This window comes from Gymnoscopelus microlampas (genome assembly GCF_963454915.1).
Source record: "Gymnoscopelus microlampas genome assembly, chromosome: 7".
Classification (NCBI taxonomy): Eukaryota; Metazoa; Chordata; class Actinopteri; order Myctophiformes; family Myctophidae; genus Gymnoscopelus; species Gymnoscopelus microlampas.
Window position 1 is genome coordinate 37,053,954 of NC_139944.1, and position 17,358 is coordinate 37,071,311.

General features: G+C 41.9%; 2 protein-coding genes across 2 annotated transcripts in view; both read left to right on the plus strand.

Moving 5' to 3' along the window:
* LOC311048707 (transcriptional repressor scratch 2-like) overlaps positions 1-1,913 on the plus strand; it is a gene marked incomplete at both ends in the record, with an annotated part of 3,034 nt that extends 1,121 nt beyond the window's left edge. The window contains one exon of the mRNA XM_084061975.1: positions 1,078-1,913. Coding sequence (XP_083918101.1) covers positions 1,078-1,913 — 836 coding nt within the window. The remainder of the gene's footprint in view (positions 1-1,077) is intronic.
* A 6,528-nt stretch (positions 1,914-8,441) lies between these two features.
* On the plus strand, positions 8,442-11,378 carry LOC311048837 (transcription factor 15-like). Its single transcript, XM_084062149.1, has 2 exons — positions 8,442-9,174; positions 10,069-11,378. The coding sequence occupies exons 1-2, from the start codon at positions 8,671-8,673 to the stop codon at positions 10,132-10,134; spliced, it is 570 nt and encodes a 189-aa protein (XP_083918275.1). The 5' UTR covers positions 8,442-8,670; the 3' UTR covers positions 10,135-11,378.
* The last annotated feature ends 5,980 nt before the right edge of the window (positions 11,379-17,358 follow it).

Genomic DNA, 17,358 nt, shown 5'->3' on the forward strand with positions numbered 1-17,358 from the left:
CACACACACACACACACACACACACACACACACACACACACACGTACGTGTGTGTGTGTGTGTGTGTGTGTGTGTGTGTGTGTGTGTGTGTGTGTGTGTGTGTGTGTGTGTGTGTGTGTGTGTGTGTGATTTAATGATGACAAATTATATGTTTTTCTCATAAGGAGCCATAGACATCCAAAGAAATATGTGCTTTGACTGGAATGTCCCAACATCACAGACTATGCTTGTGCTCGTTGGATCATTTCTCCTCAGATTTAGGATGCCAGCTGTCTACTTCCCATTGTGTTGTGGTGGGGGGGGGCTGCATGTGAGGGGGTGGCACAATATACTACGCGCTGCTGTCAAGATCAGACTCTAACCCCCCCATATGCACACCCCCTCTTTGTACCCGCCTTTCCCCATCACACAAATCGCACCCCACCTGTCACTCAATCTCCCCATTACCATACCCACAAACACTTTCAAAAACACCACAGATGGGGAATGATCAGATTAAAATGATTTAGCGATTTAGGGGATTTCACCACTCAGACACCCTGTTTAGCTTACCCCTGCCATTACAGATACAGACGTGCCACTACTGGCAGGTGGCGACAGGTGGATCGATTGTGAGCAGAACGATTGAATTGAAACGGTTTTGTCAATGTCAGCACATATGACTTGTATTCATCTGCTGTGGCCTTTTCAGATTTTTATATTTATCATAGCACTTGTTAGAGCCAGATGAGTTATTGATCAGCTCAAAACTGTGCACCGAAGACTCATTAATATTTCATTCACAAAGCTTGCTGATCCTCGCACTTTCAAATGGCTTCCTGTATACTGTTTCATATTGATGACTGGAAGGTCTTTGGGATGAACATTTTTATATTTATCAGTCGTTTTCATCATACAGATACCACACAACATTGTATTGAAATAATATTGGATTCAAATATGAATTTCAAAAAGACATTAGATGTTTAACTGTGAAAGTATAACTCACACTTCAATACAAAATGAAATCTCACATAAGTGTTTGTCTACAAACGATCCCTCTTCTCTATGTTAAAATGTTCCCCTTTCCCTTCCCAGGCTACATTCAGGATTACATCATTCCCTCAGTGTGCCAGAAAACAAAGGAGCCAGGTTCCAGGTCAAGGCAAACCAGGCTCTCCACGGGGCCCCTGTACACCCAGGCAAGTGTCGGGGGCAGCGGAGGAGAGGAGTTCTCTGACCATGATATGGAGCATCCGGACAGTCCTGTGTCCAGCGCCACGGCTGAGTCCCACAGTGGCACCCTGCCTAGCCCTGACCCAGAGGGCTGCACCATCAACACCTTCCTCATCTCCGACGGACGCTCCCGCCGCAGCCCCAAGCAGAAGTGTCCCCGCAAAGGGGGCAGCCAAACGGACAGCGGCGAGGAGGTCAGTTCTGCCGAGTCTTCTCCTACCAAAACAAAGTCCAAGGGACGCCACGCTTGCGGCGAGTGCGGAAAGTCTTACGCCACCTCCTCTAACCTGAGCAGACACAAACAGACCCACCGCAGTCTGGACAGCCAGCAGGCCAGGAAGTGTCCCACCTGTCACAAGGTATATGTGTCCATGCCGGCGTTGGCCATGCACATGCTCACTCACGACCTGAGGCACGAGTGCAAAGTGTGTGGCAAGGCCTTCAGTCGGCCCTGGCTACTGCAAGGTCACTTGAGGTCCCATACAGGGGAGAAGCCCTTTGCCTGCGCCCATTGTGGCAAGGCCTTTGCCGACCGCTCCAACCTTCGAGCCCACATGCAGACACACTCGGCCTTCAAGCATTACACCTGCAAGCGCTGCCACAAACAGTTTGCCCTGAAGTCCTACCTGAACAAGCACTATGAATCAGCCTGCTTCAAAGGATCTGGAGATGAAGATGACTTCAGCTCTGAGGACTAACTTGAATATACGGCACCTTCTGCATTCATTTTCTATTTGAACATTTTTTTCTAAACATAAGTGAGATGACAAAGACAGGTTGTGGATTCACAGACTGGTCTCTGTTTTGCATGCATGCATCTTCCTACTCCAGCCTTTTGGTAGAAGCAATAATCTCACTTACAATTGTTGAGGGAAATAGGGAACGTATACAAATTCCTAACAATTTCAGCTTTGATTATAATTGTAAATATTTTGTATTGTTTTGTATTTATTTAAATGCAATAATTTACCATTCAGTATTATTTTATACACCAACTAGCTCTTATTTACCCAAAATACTTCCAAATTGATGAAAACATGTATTTGTGTATTTATTTATTGATTTATTTAACTATTTATTCTTTATTTATCAGATGATTTATTTATTTGTCATTGCATTTGTGAATTGAGCATTATTTATTAGAAAGATGAATTGAATTTGTTAAAAACAGAATAATTTAAAAGATAATATATTTCTGAGAAAACTGTTCCAGGATCTGTTTAATTTGATGATATAGTAATGAAAAGACAGTAAATGGGAAAATACATTAATATCCTTTTTTTCCATTCATGAAACTATGCACAAGTTTAACATTGAAAGGCTAGAGTTGAACTACCTGACCAGTCAAACAAATTACACAATGAATTGATGTAATTTGTGGAAGTTTTGTTTAAATTTGAATTGCACATATTCAAATTTTAATGCTTCACTAATTATTAAATTATATTTTTCTCTTAATTGCATGTGGTCATATTTACTTCTTTGCTGTTCCTAAGTAATTATAAAATACGGAATTACTTAGGTTATAAAGAGAGAGGTGATCATGAATGAGAAAAACTAATTCTAAAACGGTTGTGACTTTCTTGGCCAGCAGAGGGGGCAACCATGTTACAGAGCAATAGGGAGAGCACCATCCCACCAAGCATAAGCCATTACAGTAAATATGATTCAAAGGTCTTAAAACTACAATATATTCATGATAGAGTATGCACACGGTTGATAACGTGCATACTGCATAGCGAGTTCTCAAGTCACGTTCATAATGGTGAAGAAAAAAATAGACATCTTGCCCGTACAGAGCCAAACAACTAACCTCAGGAAGCTAGGAATACATACACAGAGGTGTCAGTCAAAATCACCATACACAAAAGGTGGAAATTCACGCTGTTACTTAACAGGGTGTAACAGTGGTGCCCAGTATAGGCCTGTGCCCTTCCCATAGCTGCAGGCAGCCATGTGGGTCAAGGGTTTCCCTGGCATAGCACAGGCCCCTAACAGCACAACGCTGTAGAGCTTGAGGACAGGATGTGCACTGAGCCTAGTGTCATGAGAACCAGGCCTCCTGGTCCAGACTAGACGGGGCTAAGCCCTCTTTGGCCTCCAGCCATCATTCCCCCAAGGGAAACACAACTATGTGTCTCGGTGGACAGGAGAGTGGAGATCACTATTTTCAGACACAATGACAGCCATTAAGAATACACATGCGCGTATGCATGCACACACACATTCACAGACAAAAACATTCACACACACACACACACACACACACACATGCACGCACGCACGTACAGTACAAACGCACACGCGCACACACACAACCTTTTGAAAAGGATATAGCCATAAGAAACAAACAAGACGGACATAAAACGTCCTCAATGAACAAAGGAGAACAACGTAATTCCAGGTCAATGGAAGGTGCTTGCCAGTCATCAATGCAAAAGAAAAAAGCATGATGGGTGATTTTATAGCTTCTTGTATCAAACAGGGAACCAAAAAAACAGGGAAATGGCATCATGAGAGACAAGTTTTTATTGCCAACTTGTAGATTTCTCCTGTCTGATAAACTTTGTTGACCCATGGAAAGCTTGGAGGAGAACCAAGGACGCTGTGGTCCCAGGTGACACTGGAGGAAGCAGTCAAACATGGGCCAAAGGACCTTCCAGCCCAGCCTGGGACATTAAAGTCTGCTGTGGGCTTCTCCGCAAGAATTGTCGCGTGTGAGGAGACTTCCTGGATCAGAGCGGCTGAGCTGACTTCAGGCAGTCTGGGGGCCTCAAGGGAGATGATGACACCCGGCCCCAGGATCAAGAGGCACCTGTGGCTTTAGATATGTCCCATTAAACAGCCCTGGGTTGTTTATTTTAGCTAAGATGTTACCTTTGGCGGCTGTGAGTGTAACATGAGAAAAATGTCCACCTATGAAACTGTGATTTTCACATTTGCAACTCGGGACCTATCTTACACAGTGATCTCATTTTATAAGGAGTGAAGATTTCATGCCTTAAATGGAGGTTTTGTTTGAGATATATTTTATATAGTCTTCAAATGAGAGGTGAAAGAGTGGAAAATGTGGTTGAGACCATTTGTTGAACCTTTTACACACAGACGGGTCCCACCTGTCTTGATTACTCAAGCTGTCGAGAGCTGTGTAAAACGATCAGTGTCTTTGGGAGGGAACGAGACTAAAAGAGAGGGAGAGAGTGGGGTCAGGGTGTAGGACGGGACAGAAGAAGGGAGGTAGGCTTGAGAGTCTTATCTTGAGGTCACATCACAGGGTTAACTGACAGATAATACTGCTGCTACTGTACTGGGAGCCACCTCACAATTCTGCTATGCGTTACATTTACAGAAAATGGGAAGTGAGAGTTTTTCTCTGACAAATGAATATCTCTGTTATTTTCAGTGGTGGACAAAGTATATATTCTATTATAAGTAAATACTCAGTATTCAAAAGTACAAATTACAAAGTAAATTTTCTTTTTAATGTAAATGCATTGCTGTATTAAAATTTAGGACATTTTCCCCCAAAAAATAAAAATAAAAACAAATAATATTAAAAAAACAAAAAGTTTGTGAAAATAGCAGATCTGCAAGCTCACGTGTTGCGGTGCGACGTGTTGTGAGCTTATAGATTGTAGATCTGCTATTTTCACTGTATTTATATATGGCTTAAGTGGTTAATTCATAATATATTTTTGTAAGTTTGGGTCCCAAGAGTCCCATCATAAAAATGAAGTGCAGTCAAAAGCACAATATTTCTATTTGAAATATATAGCAGAGTCACATGCTATATATGCTTACACATGCTTGCAAAAAAAAAGCATTTGAGTACTGTAGGGTTACTGTCCAACACTGATTGTGTAGCCCCTATTTAAAGGAGCTCTGTGGGGGGTGCAAACCATGTAGTCATCATGAGTTTGAGACTCTTGACATTAAGCTGCTCGTTATCCAAACATTCTCCAATCAATCTCTGTCTCCCCTCTCATTCCTGTGGTTCTGCACTCTGTGCACCCTCTTATAAAGCATGAAGGCAAGCACACACAAGTGCACGCACACACACGCTCGCGTGCGCGCACACGCGCACACACACACACACACACACACACACACACACACACACACACACACACACACACACACACACACACACACACACACACACACACACACACACACACACACAGGAAAACATCAGCAGTGGTCTGCAGCTGGCTGTGAGGAATAACTGTTATGGCCATGGGTTCTCTCTGTGGTGCAGCTGTTTCTGATGGACTCAGTAAGTCAAGATGTCTGACCGCAGTCTCTCCCAGCAGTGTCCCCACTCCCCTCAGAGGAGATAACTGGGCAGTGTTAGAGCTGACTAGCCATGTGCTCATCATCGGCTCATCACTCAGTACTTGGCACATGTGAAAGGGGAATGTGTGTGGGAGGGGTATATTACCTGATGTCAGAAGAATTGCCTGTTGTATCAAAACCCATTCTTTTTTCTGTCTTCATTTAGTCTGGCTTCTGATTCTATAAGGATAAATTATGATCTATGATCGATTCTTTGTACTTTCTTTGTTTTTCTTTGCTTTATTATAGTTAACCGCTTTCAATCTGGTGGCCCTATTTTGGGCACGTTATTATAGGCAAAATATTTAAAATATATACTTAAAAATCTAAAAACAACAATCTAAAATCAATTTCAAATATTTGAATGGTCATACCAATGAAATGTGCATAGGCCTAAATGTGCTTCTCTTATTGTTTTATTATCTCATCTAGACTTAACTTTTTAGATACAGTTCACCCAAGCCACCTACCCCCACCACAACGCAATGTGATACTACATTGTGAGCTTGTAGATATGCTATTTTGGAAAAAGTTTTGAATTCATGTGGTTGAATCACACTGTCCTAAAAGTTTTGGATTTTCTAATAGCGGCTTCCAAATGTTTGCAAACTGTTAATAAAGTATTCCCAAAAGAAATCTCAGTAGTGTCACTCTTACGTCTACCTTAACAGAGGTCCCGCCCACTACACACTTCATTATTTCTTTAATCACCTCGACAGGGTTTTAATGGCATTCCTTAGGTTGATGGAGTGGGGGCGGAGGGTAAAGTATTTACGGTTCCAAACTGTGAGGCCATGGTGGCTAGGGAGAGAAAGCGCGGCAGGGTCGTGTTGCTGGCCGGCTGAGTGTAGTAAAACACCATGGTGTCCTGCTTTATGAGTGGAACCAGGTCCCGCTCAGGTCGCTATTGTTGGTGCAGCTGAGCCAGGGGCCAGGGGCCGCCACTGCACTGGTTTGATGTGTCAAGGGGCTGTGTTTGTGAAAACAATCCCTTTGATGACACACTCCCTCTCTCTCTCTCTCCTGCCACTGATCCCTCTCTCCCTACAGCAGCGCCAGTCAATCTGGAAGCCATTTGCTCAGCTTCCACAGAGAAAGTTCAGGCTTGATCACCTCCCGCATCTGCTGAGTGTTTATTTACACACTGCACTTAACCCATTAGACAAACCAAGCAGAGCCACTGATCACATTGGCCTTCTGAGGCCAGTGGGTGTGGGTGGCTGGATTGGGTGAACTGTATTTGAATGATCTGTGAAGTTCCGTCTAGAAGAGGTGATAATAAAACAAATTGATGCTCATTTGATGCCCCATTCAAACACATCATGAAACAATCTGAAGGTTACACAATTGACAGTCCAAATTGCTCATAGCACCTGACGAAGCCAACACCAGGCGAAACGTGTCGTGCAGAAAAATGTAATATGAAGCATTAAGTGAGTCCTGTCCATCTTCATTGGAGTGTGCATGAGAGAAGCAGTGGGAGGTTTTTCCTGTCTTCATGTGCATTATCTTGCCTACCAGCACATCCACCTCTGCCTGAATGTGCATGAGAGCTAGCATATTTTGTGAACACTATTTAGACTGGGTCTGAAAGCAAATCCAGACTAAATGTCAGGTGGAGGAGGGTGATTTGGTGCATGCACTATTCGTTATGCCCGAAAATCTGTGAATTCTGGAGTAACATCCATGGTTAGGCTATATGGAGATCACAGAGACTAAAAGTATGGTTTATATATTCTTGGGAATCCCAAGGGAGTCTTCTTGGCCATAATGCTAACCCTAACCCTGGACTAACTGGATTCATAGCATTATGAGACAGACATATAATAATGAGACGTTGGGGGGCATCACAAGGTCCATCATTTAGCGGCTTAGAACTGTTTAAGGTATAGCTGCCTACGAGAAGATATTTTTCAATCCTCTAGAAAAGGGAGAAATATACACTAATAAATGTATTTCTAGAATTTCACTCATTATAACCGGGAAGGGGATGGAGCCCATTTGTTTATGGCAACACAGAGGGGTTCAGAAGCTGTTTGTATATTTAGGCAGTAAGATTTAGAGACAGTAAAGTCTTGTCCTTAAAAAGAGTGGTTTATCTGATGTAGAATTTCATGACAATATTCTACTTTATATTGATTGATGTCCTCCTATGTGTTGGTTATAAATAATGTATAACCTACATACAAAACCAACCCAAAACAAAACCTGGATTTGTAAAGATGTGAACTTTTTCGAGACAGTTCCCAGTGGTGGAAAGTAACTAATTACTAATTTACTCAAGTACTGTACTTAAGTAAACTTTTGAGGTATTTTTACTTTAGTGGAGTATTTCCGATTTTCATACTCAACTCCACTACATCTCAGAGACAAATATTATACTTTTTTCCACTACAATTATTTGAATACTATAGTTACTAGTTACTTGGTAGATTTTGATTTTGATTACAAAACATACATTAACCACTTAATTCAGCCCTATGTACATTTTGGCCATTGAAAATAGGCAATCTATCTATCGGCTATTTTCAAAAGATTGTTTAAACATTTGAAAAGTTGTAAAATTGGACATTCTTCCTAATGAGTACTTTCTATTTTTGGTACTTTCAGTACATTTTGATACCAATACTAATGTACTTTTACTCAAGTACATTTTTTAATTCCGGACTTTTACTTGTAACAGAGTATTTCTACATTGCAGTATCACTTTTACTTAAGTAAACATTGTAGTACTTTTTCCACCACTGCCCAGTTCCAAACCACTGGCTTCCACCATGGATGAGGACCAAAACATTAGGAGTATGGTATTGGTCCCTCCCATTCACTGGGGCGCTACTGTAGACTAGTATAAAGAGCGCTTGCAGGAATATCACACGCACGTACAAGCTGCATGTTGACCATCACTCCATTGTCCGATGGAGGAGAAGTCAGTGTCAAAACAATCTCGAATCATTCCACGGTGAATTCTCGTACACGTTCTAGTTCCAGCGTGACCTCCTTTACGCGCGTAACGCGCAACTCTACATGCAACCACACAGGCCTATAATATAACGGACTTTTTTTTAACGTTACGAACGTAACCCCCGTTCTTTGAATATTACGAGCGAGATATTCTTTATCATGGCTTTTACTATGCTGCGGCCGTTGGCGACTCATCCCTTCTCCTCCTACGTCGCTGACCTGCATGTGATGTCCGACGACGAGGAGAACCGCAGCGACCAGAGCGACGGGAGCACGGACCAGAGTTACGGATGCTGCGCCGCCGAGGAGAAGTACCGCCGGGTGTCCCGCGTCCTGGGCGTCGGCCGCGTCGTGGTGAAGCAGCGGAACGCGGCCAACGCCAGGGAGCGGGACCGGACCCAGAGCGTCAACAGCGCCTTCACGGCTCTCAGGACTCTCATCCCCACGGAGCCGGTGGACAGAAAGCTGTCCAAGATCGAGACCCTGCGCCTGGCATCCAGCTATATCTCGCACTTGGCCAACGTGCTTATCGTCGGAGACGGACGCGAGGACGGCCAGCCGTGTCTGGGCGCAGTATATAGCTCCTCGCAGGGAGAGGGAGGAGAAGGCAAACACCAGCCAAGAACTATCTGCACGTTCTGCCTCAGCAATCAGCGAAAAGGGGTAAACGTTTATGAATATTGAGAAATAAAACATGCTTGCTTTATCATACATTTCATGAATAGTCTGTGCTTTGGACCAGTGGTTCTCAAAGTGGATTCCAGGGACTCTCAGGGTTCCTTTGGGGGGTTCTAAATTGACCGTTACAAGTCTGTAACTATGACAGTATACAAATGGAACCAAATGGACGATAACGGTCCATTTGGTTCCATTTGTGCACTGTCAGATTTAAGGGGAGACCTTGACATTTAAAAGTTTGAGAACCATTGCTTTAGACTTTGTAAAAAAAAAAAAAGTTTAACTATACAATAATTTGTTGCAACTTTTCCCCTGCATGTTTCTGTTTTAGCAACTGTTTAAATTAAGATAACAAAATGTAATCCATTGCAAAGTTACAACTATGTAATCATTTTTTGCAACTTTTCCCCTGCATGTTTCTGTTTTAGCAACTGTTTTAAATCAAGAAAACAAAATGTAATCCATTGCAGAGGCTACTGTGGTCAAAAGACTGCAGACAACAACTCTTTATCAAAATAATCCTGTTAATCAGAACATAGCCTATATCTACTAATCCCACAATGAACTATAGGAATAAGTTCCATGCATCTGAGTGAAGTGGAAATGATCTTCGTTTGTCCCAATTACTCTCTTGGGATTTTGTTTATTTATAGGGACTATATAATTCAGTCTACTGAGAAATCCTTTAAAGGGCAACATGTTATTTTTAATAATGCTGCTGTGTATTTGCAACAAATTATTTGTATCCTCATAGGAGAAGAAATTACCAAAAACTGATTGTGTTTTGGTTCCAAGTTATTTCCTATACAGACTTAAAAGAATAATGCTCTGATCAAGAGCGACAGCGACGACTAATGCAATTTCCTGCTTTGTTCACAGGTGAAAGACAGGCGAGACTGTGCGAAAATGCATGGAGGCAACACACTGCGAATGAGCCGGCGATGAAACTGTCTGCTATACACTGCTGTTCAGGTTTAACCTAATCCCTGGAGCAGACCTCAGGGAGCACTCCAGCCAACACTCTGGCCCACAAACCGGCCTACGTTTCTAAAAGCATCTTAAACAGTGTTTAAGACAATCTTGAGGGAGATGCTTTTGGGGAGCTTGGTTCAGAGTGTCATCACCCACCTCTGGAAGCAGACTGTCACAAGAGACCAGTTTCAGGAATAATGTGGGACAGAAAAGACTACTCCACCCATCATGAGAAGGCTGTAGTGTACTGTACTTTCTACAACACTCAAGTGACACTGGTGGAATATGATCTTACAAGAAGACTGTAGTCAGTTGATCTTTCAGTACATTTTGAATTCTGTTTTGAAATTAAATCTATTTTTTCATAGACATGCTTGTCTAGTATTTGCAGTGGTTTTGGCAGGGATGTCACTTTGTTTGTTTTATGCAACTAACAAGTTACCACTTTGCAGGTTCTCAGTCCAGTAAATAATTTTACAATTATTTAAAAAGCATAGTCAAAACCTCTGTCATGGCACATAACTTACGGCAAACCACACATGAGAGTGAATATATTTTCTCCTCAAAGCATTGTTTACACAACACTTGATAAAATGAATTACCAGTGTGCTACAGATGAACAGCAAAGTCTGTGTTATGTTCGTAAACACAAGTAAAGTATATCTTTAATTTACAGAATGATGGCTTGATAGTCACAAAAAGCTTATAGCGCTTTTTTATTTTCTGGCTTCATAGAAAGAAAAAAAAAAAAAGTGAAATTACTAGCCATCTGTCCTTAACAAGCAATGAGAACCATGACTGGCAGCTTCTGACTGCAACTGCATAGAGAAGTTCCAATACAGCGTTACATTTGCTCTCAGTGCAATCATGCCGAGCTGCCTCAAAAAAGGAAGTAATCAATCTTGCCCTGAGTAGGGTCTTTCTAAAATAAGGCATGGTGCAGCAGTGAGTGACCACAGAGAGGCCTTGTCAGGATGGTACATTGAAGAGAGTGCCAGCGAGGAAGGCATGAATCATGCAAACTCGAATCAACACTGGCGAGGGTATAGGAAAAACAGGAAATACACAAATGAGGGGAGATGAGGATCATCGCAAACTGCCCCACATTGTTTGTACCCATTCCCAATGGCATCCACAGGGGGAAAACTCCAGCTTTTCGATTCTTTAATACACCTATGTCTTAAATCCACAATGTTCTGCATTCTAGCATTCATAAGCATGCCCTGGTCCTCCAATTGCTGCATCTCAATTTGTCACTACTTCTGTGTTCTCAAATGTTTGACTATTCAGGGCCTGGAAATAGAACACTTGTTCTCAATGTGGGGTCCTTGAAGGGTTAGCCGCGGAGGTGGGGGGGATAAATGTTTGATAGTTAGAAACCAAAAGTACCCTTACGGGTCTGTAACTCAGAGAGTTTTCAGATGGAACCAAATGGATGCTTATAGGGGTCCATTTGGTTCCATTTGTACACTCTCACAGAGCATTTTATATTGTATATTTGGGTCCCAGAATTAAAATCATAACAAGTGGGCATCCATGGCCTAATACTGGGGTTCTTTGAAATTAAAAAGGTTGAGAATCACTGATCTGGAAAGTGCAAGTGGGATTTTTAGCATGACTTGAGTTGAAGTAGTAAATCTCCTGGGCTGTGATCCACATGTGGTGTTGATCAGTCACAGCTAATATCACCTTGCAGCTTGTTTCCAGGCAAACACAGCTGCTGATGAATCAACGCAGTAGATCACACCATGAGTACAGGAGTATGGGAGACAATGTGTGTGTGTGTGTGTATATTTCCATAAAGGTTGTGACAAAGAGTGTAAATGAAGGTATGCCACCATTGTGCATGTGTGTAAGTCACTTTATGTGAGTTTGTATGTGTTCATGTGTCTTTTAATGCAGTGAATCGTGATTTATGCCTTTCTAGGTTCCTGGGCCTATTCATTGTCATTATTGTTAACACAATTGAACACTGTGAGAAACACCAATCAAACCTCACTTGTTGCATTTTTGCTATGCAAATCCAGATATTACTCAAGGTGAGTGATGGGGGACTGGACACACTTACTTAACCACCATGAATACATGTAAAGCAAATAAATAAATAAATTCAGATCTACAAACTATTTTTGAAAACATGGCTTGAGTTGTTAACAACAAAGTTATTACAAGACTAAATCTTTTAAATCACCAGTGAAGTGATATCCATGGATTAAAGATCTCAGTCGCCACGGCTCATTTCAGTCATTTGTATAAGATTAAAGAGTATTAGAATGGGTCATACTATAGAATACATGTTCAGAAGTATCTTCCATAAAACCCTAACGGTGTCAAATATTTTATAAAAGCAAAGGTTAAAGCCTCAATCTGCAATTCCTTCAACTGGTTGGCTGTATAGAACAGCAGGAATGAGGAATATAGGTTTAGAAAGTACCTATTCATAATTCTACATATTGTGCTAATTGTTTAGGAAACAAGAGAACTTATTTCACACAATCCCAGAGTGGGATGGAATAACACACATTTGCAGTCGTGAGATTTGTTTTAGCTTTAATCCCTGGATGTTTAGAAATACACCCAATGGAAATAAGTTACTGTACACTTGCATAAAGCATCCCAGCCCTCCAGTCTCTCCACCTGTCAGTTCTAAAGTCTAATTAGAAGCTGCTGTGTGAGCTTATCATGCAGCTCTGGGGGCCTGGCGGAGCCCGTTGAATGGCTCCCAGAGGCCCCCAGGCAGGAAGATGTCATAGAGAAACAGGAAGGAAAAGGGCTGAGTGACTGACCCTGCCGAGGTCCTCCCTGTGGGGCCCGGGGCCCTGGGTCAGTGCCAGGTTTGACATCAGCCTGGGACCCAGGTGGCCCCACTGCTGCTTTGGTGCTAATTTTAATTCCTGGGTGGGAAAGCAACATGGCCAACTAAGAAGCAGGCAAGTAAATGAGGACAGTGCAAAAAGAAATAAACACAGCTAAATTATATGACAAAACTTTGAGGCTTTCATTATATTTTTATACTGTATGTCCAGGTGGGCCGGTGAGAAGGCTCAGAACAACCACCTCTGACTGGTGTGATTTCGTATAAAAGTTAGTGATATCCCTGTACAGGATAATATAAAGTTCCATTTGAACATAAATTATTGTGTCAAAGTCGTCAGCAAAGCTTTTCCAACCCGCAGCCCCATCTGGTAGACATTACGTGGAGGATACCATGGGGCAAAATAGGAAGGGGTAAGATTGTGATACAGTTCCCATCCACCACACTTAGCCCTAAACAGACCCTTATGGTGCTGTATCTCAAGCGCTTGACAAGGTAGACACCTTCCACCCCCTCGTCGCCTCTTATTCAACCCTATAGCTTCCTGGCCAACCTGTCTGTCAAGGGGGATAATCGCCATCAGACACGCACTTGCGGCCCCTTTCATGGGACAAGGCCTTGGATAGCCTGCTTCCGATTTTTTATGATTCTTTTCCATTGATGGGTGGAAAGGGAGTACAGGGAACAACCCACTCCTCAGCAGCAGCCAAACAGCCCCAACCAGGGCCAGACAGTGGGAGGACACACACTATTGTGCGTGTGTGTTTGAGAGTATGTGTTTGAGAGTGTGTGTGTGTGTGTGTGTGTGTGTGTGTGTGTGTGTGTGTGTGTGTGTGTGTGTGTGTGTGTGTGTGTGTGTGTGTGTGTGTGTGTGTGTGTGTGTGTGTGTGTGTGAGTGAATGTGTGGGTGTGTGTACTGTATGGTTGATGCTGTTGACACACACTCCCGGCAGCGGACACCCTCGGGACTATCGTTTCCCTCCCAGCGTGTGGAGGGAGGAAGCGGTGGAATTCCCTGAGACATTAGCACAGACAATGTCAGTCTACCGGGGCAGGGCCCTGATTACTCTCTACTTGGCTCCTGCTCGTGTACTGAACCTTTAGTCTCAGGGCGGGGGTCCTTAATGCGGAGGTGAAAAGGCAACTAATCTGGCCCCCCTTGCCCCGCCTGGCAAAATAATGCAACGGTATGAGTGCGCAAACAGCTCTTTTGGGAGGAAAGAGTCCGTCATCCTCAGAATCATCCATCACAGCCTAATGGTTGATAGCAGTATGACTGAGAGTCTGTACAGTTCACAGGGGTTACTGCTTGTGGGAAAACCAAATATGAATATGTGTACTGTTAATTTGATACTCAAGCTTGGATTGGATTGGATTGTAAGTTAAGAAAAGGTATTTCAATAAATGGAGAGGATGCTGCATATTACCTTCCACACTGACGAAAAGTTAAATTAACAAAGGTACGCCAAAGCATAGTGGGGAAATCATGTAAGGTGAATTATGCTATGGATTGTTATGTTAAGGCATGGGCTTGTGGCCAGTAAATGCAATTGTTTATAGAAACTCCTGTAACTAAGTGGGATGGATGGGAGGAAGACCATACGTCTGAATCTTTGAACCAATTTGAACACTCGGAGCAATTGTTTAGAGGATATCCTCAATCAAGGCCCCAAAGAGCACAATGAATAGTCTCGCTGACAGAAACATGCAGCCCTCCGCCAACCTTTTTGACCTGCCCGCTGTGTGTTGGACACGAGTTAACTGTCCCACTACAAACAAAACATCATGATGTCATTTAAGCTATGTTTTCCATTGAACAATTGAAGAAGATTACCAATCTAAAATGAGGCATTGACATTTTTAAATAGTGGCACCGTGCGCAGACTCTTTTAATGTGTAATGGTATACACAAAGCTCACAAGATTACTTCTTCATTAAAGTTATGTCATTGTCTTACCAAACAAAGTATGAAAGAGGACAGGCTATCATAATAAAAATAATACATGACATATATAGGTATGTATATGTATCTGTAGTCTGCACGTATATAGGTAAATTACATTAGAAAATGCAATATGACAATGTCAAGTTAACTAGCTGATTAGCCTGTGTAAATATACTGTATGTGTTTTGTCTATATTATATACAAATAGACATTCAGAGACCGGTAGTCTCTGAATGGATAAAATTGGTATCCCAACCAGAAAATGTTGGGATACCAATAGAAATAAGAGAGGGGGTCATTGGTTAAATAGACCAATAGGCACCTATAAATGTCTGCAAACAAACTGTAACCATTGCTCTAATGTTATACAACAAAAATAATTTTAAGATCTCAAGACCATGGAGACTCACAAATGTAAACAGTTCATTAACTGTAACTCCACTTATATTGTGTGTGGCCTCACCTGTCCCTGTGGGTGCTTTTACACTGGACGCAGGTTGGAAGATAGAGTGGCAGAGCATAAATATGCCATTAGAACCAATGACTATCCCATGGCACGTAATGGCAATGACAGCCTCCTGAGAGTAGAGGGAATAGAACAAGTAGAGCAATCAGTTAGAGGTGGCAATAGACTTAATAGGTTGCTTCAAATAGACATTTTGGATATTCTCATTTGATGCTTCTGTGTACCCTGGTCTCAATGAGGAGATGTTTTTTAAACCCTTCTTGTAAATAGGTGATGTGTAGACACAGATTGGGTTCAACACATTGTGACCTAGATTTTAGTTTGTGTACGTCATAAATGTTATTTGTAGGCTACATAAGTGCGCATTGTAAAATTTTCACAAAGAAATCTGGCCATTCATTATATTATATTGTATTGTACTGCATTGCAGTGTTTGCCCTCAGCCTCAAATTGTGATGTACATTATGATTGGTCCCCTTGGTCACAGGGAGTACAAGAGGACATGAACTTGCTGTGACAGTCCTCTATAGCCACGCTCTGAGGAAGACATGTTTGTTGAAACCAGTCGGCTCCTAGTGGCATTTCATTATTTTTAATATGTAGTAGCCCTGTCATCATATTAAAGGCTGTTTAACTAAGTCCTTGATTGAGGACTTGAAATTTGCCCATTTGATGGAACCCCTCTTCCTGAAAATGTAGCTATTTTCTCGGATTCTGATTCACAATAGGTTCAAACCCTGGCACTGGCAACTTAGCATATAATGAGCAATCCGCCTCCCAGGTTTTTCTTTTGATTGATTGAATACTTTTAGAAGTACTATTAGAAGTTTGCAGAAAAAAAGCACATGAAAGTACAGTTCAATACAAGGTCAGCTAATAGGAATTAAAAAAAAACAAGAAAGCCATTGGCTTGTTTCGATTGGGGTCCTTTGAACTCAATTCATAGTGAAGTGCATTGTGGTAACAGGTATTGTGCTGAAGCGAGCACACAGCACATAGCTATCAAAGTCAGCATCACTGTAATTTTTAGAGTGAACTGTGAGTAATTGTCATTAGTTGGCCACCTACTGGGGTAGCTCCAACTGGATTTTGTATTGTAGATAAGATCCCAAAGGGATCCAAAAGGGGGCAATGTATGCAATTCTATGGTTGCATACAACTGCATACATCGCCCCCTTTTGGACGAAGTCATTTTCACCGTCAACAATTTGCTGCTATTTTCTCCCTCCCTTTTTTAAAAACAATGTATCATTTGATATTATTAATTATGATCAAAATGTGTCTTAAGAGGCAGGACATGTAGCCTACTAGCATCCATATCTGTGTAAAATACTATGTTGCTTGTGTGCAAATGGCGCTATAAGATATACTCAGACAGCAAAGGTGTATCAAATGCTCTTGTCTTCTTCTGACCCTTAATAAATTATTAATTATTATGATTCTAAATAAAGTAATGAGTGGCTTTTCGCATACCAACCGTTCCCAGGAACCTGTTGACATCGTGTCCCTCCACGGCATCCGTCCCGCTGCTGCTCCGGCATACAGGGTTGCCATGTCCGCGTATTATAAGCAACTTTGGGCTTGTTTTTCTGTGTAGTTGCTTGAAAATATTGGTGGTTGCGTTTTTTGGGGCTTGTTTCTAAAGTGTAGTTGCTTAATTGGGCTTGTTTCCATGTTGTTTATAAACAAGTGTTTCTAAAATATTTTCATGTCAAGTACCTCCAGATTAATATGTAATTTTATTACAGTATCCCCATCTGAAAATATTTTGTGCTAGAAGATTTGTTGTCCAATTTTTCTTCAATATTGTTTTTGCAAATAGCCGATCTACAAGCCCACAACTTGTAGCTATTTTCAAATAGCTTATGTATATTTAAAGGTCTCATGGTGTGGCCTAGTCGCTTGTTTTGGGCTTGTTTTCATAGACCTGGTTGCTTGTTTCTCTCACATAATCTGCCAACACGGTGCGCC

What these genes read in the sequence shown, in the direction of transcription:
- LOC311048837 (XM_084062149.1), top strand. Translation starts at nt 8,671, where the DNA reads ATGGCTTTTACTATGCTGCGGCCGTTGGCGACTCATCCCTTCTCCTCC. An exon ending in TCAGCAATCAGCGAAAAGGG is followed by an intron (nt 9,175 to 10,068) that starts GTAAACGTTTAT and finishes CTTTGTTCACAG; the next exon opens with GTGAAAGACAGGCGAGACTG.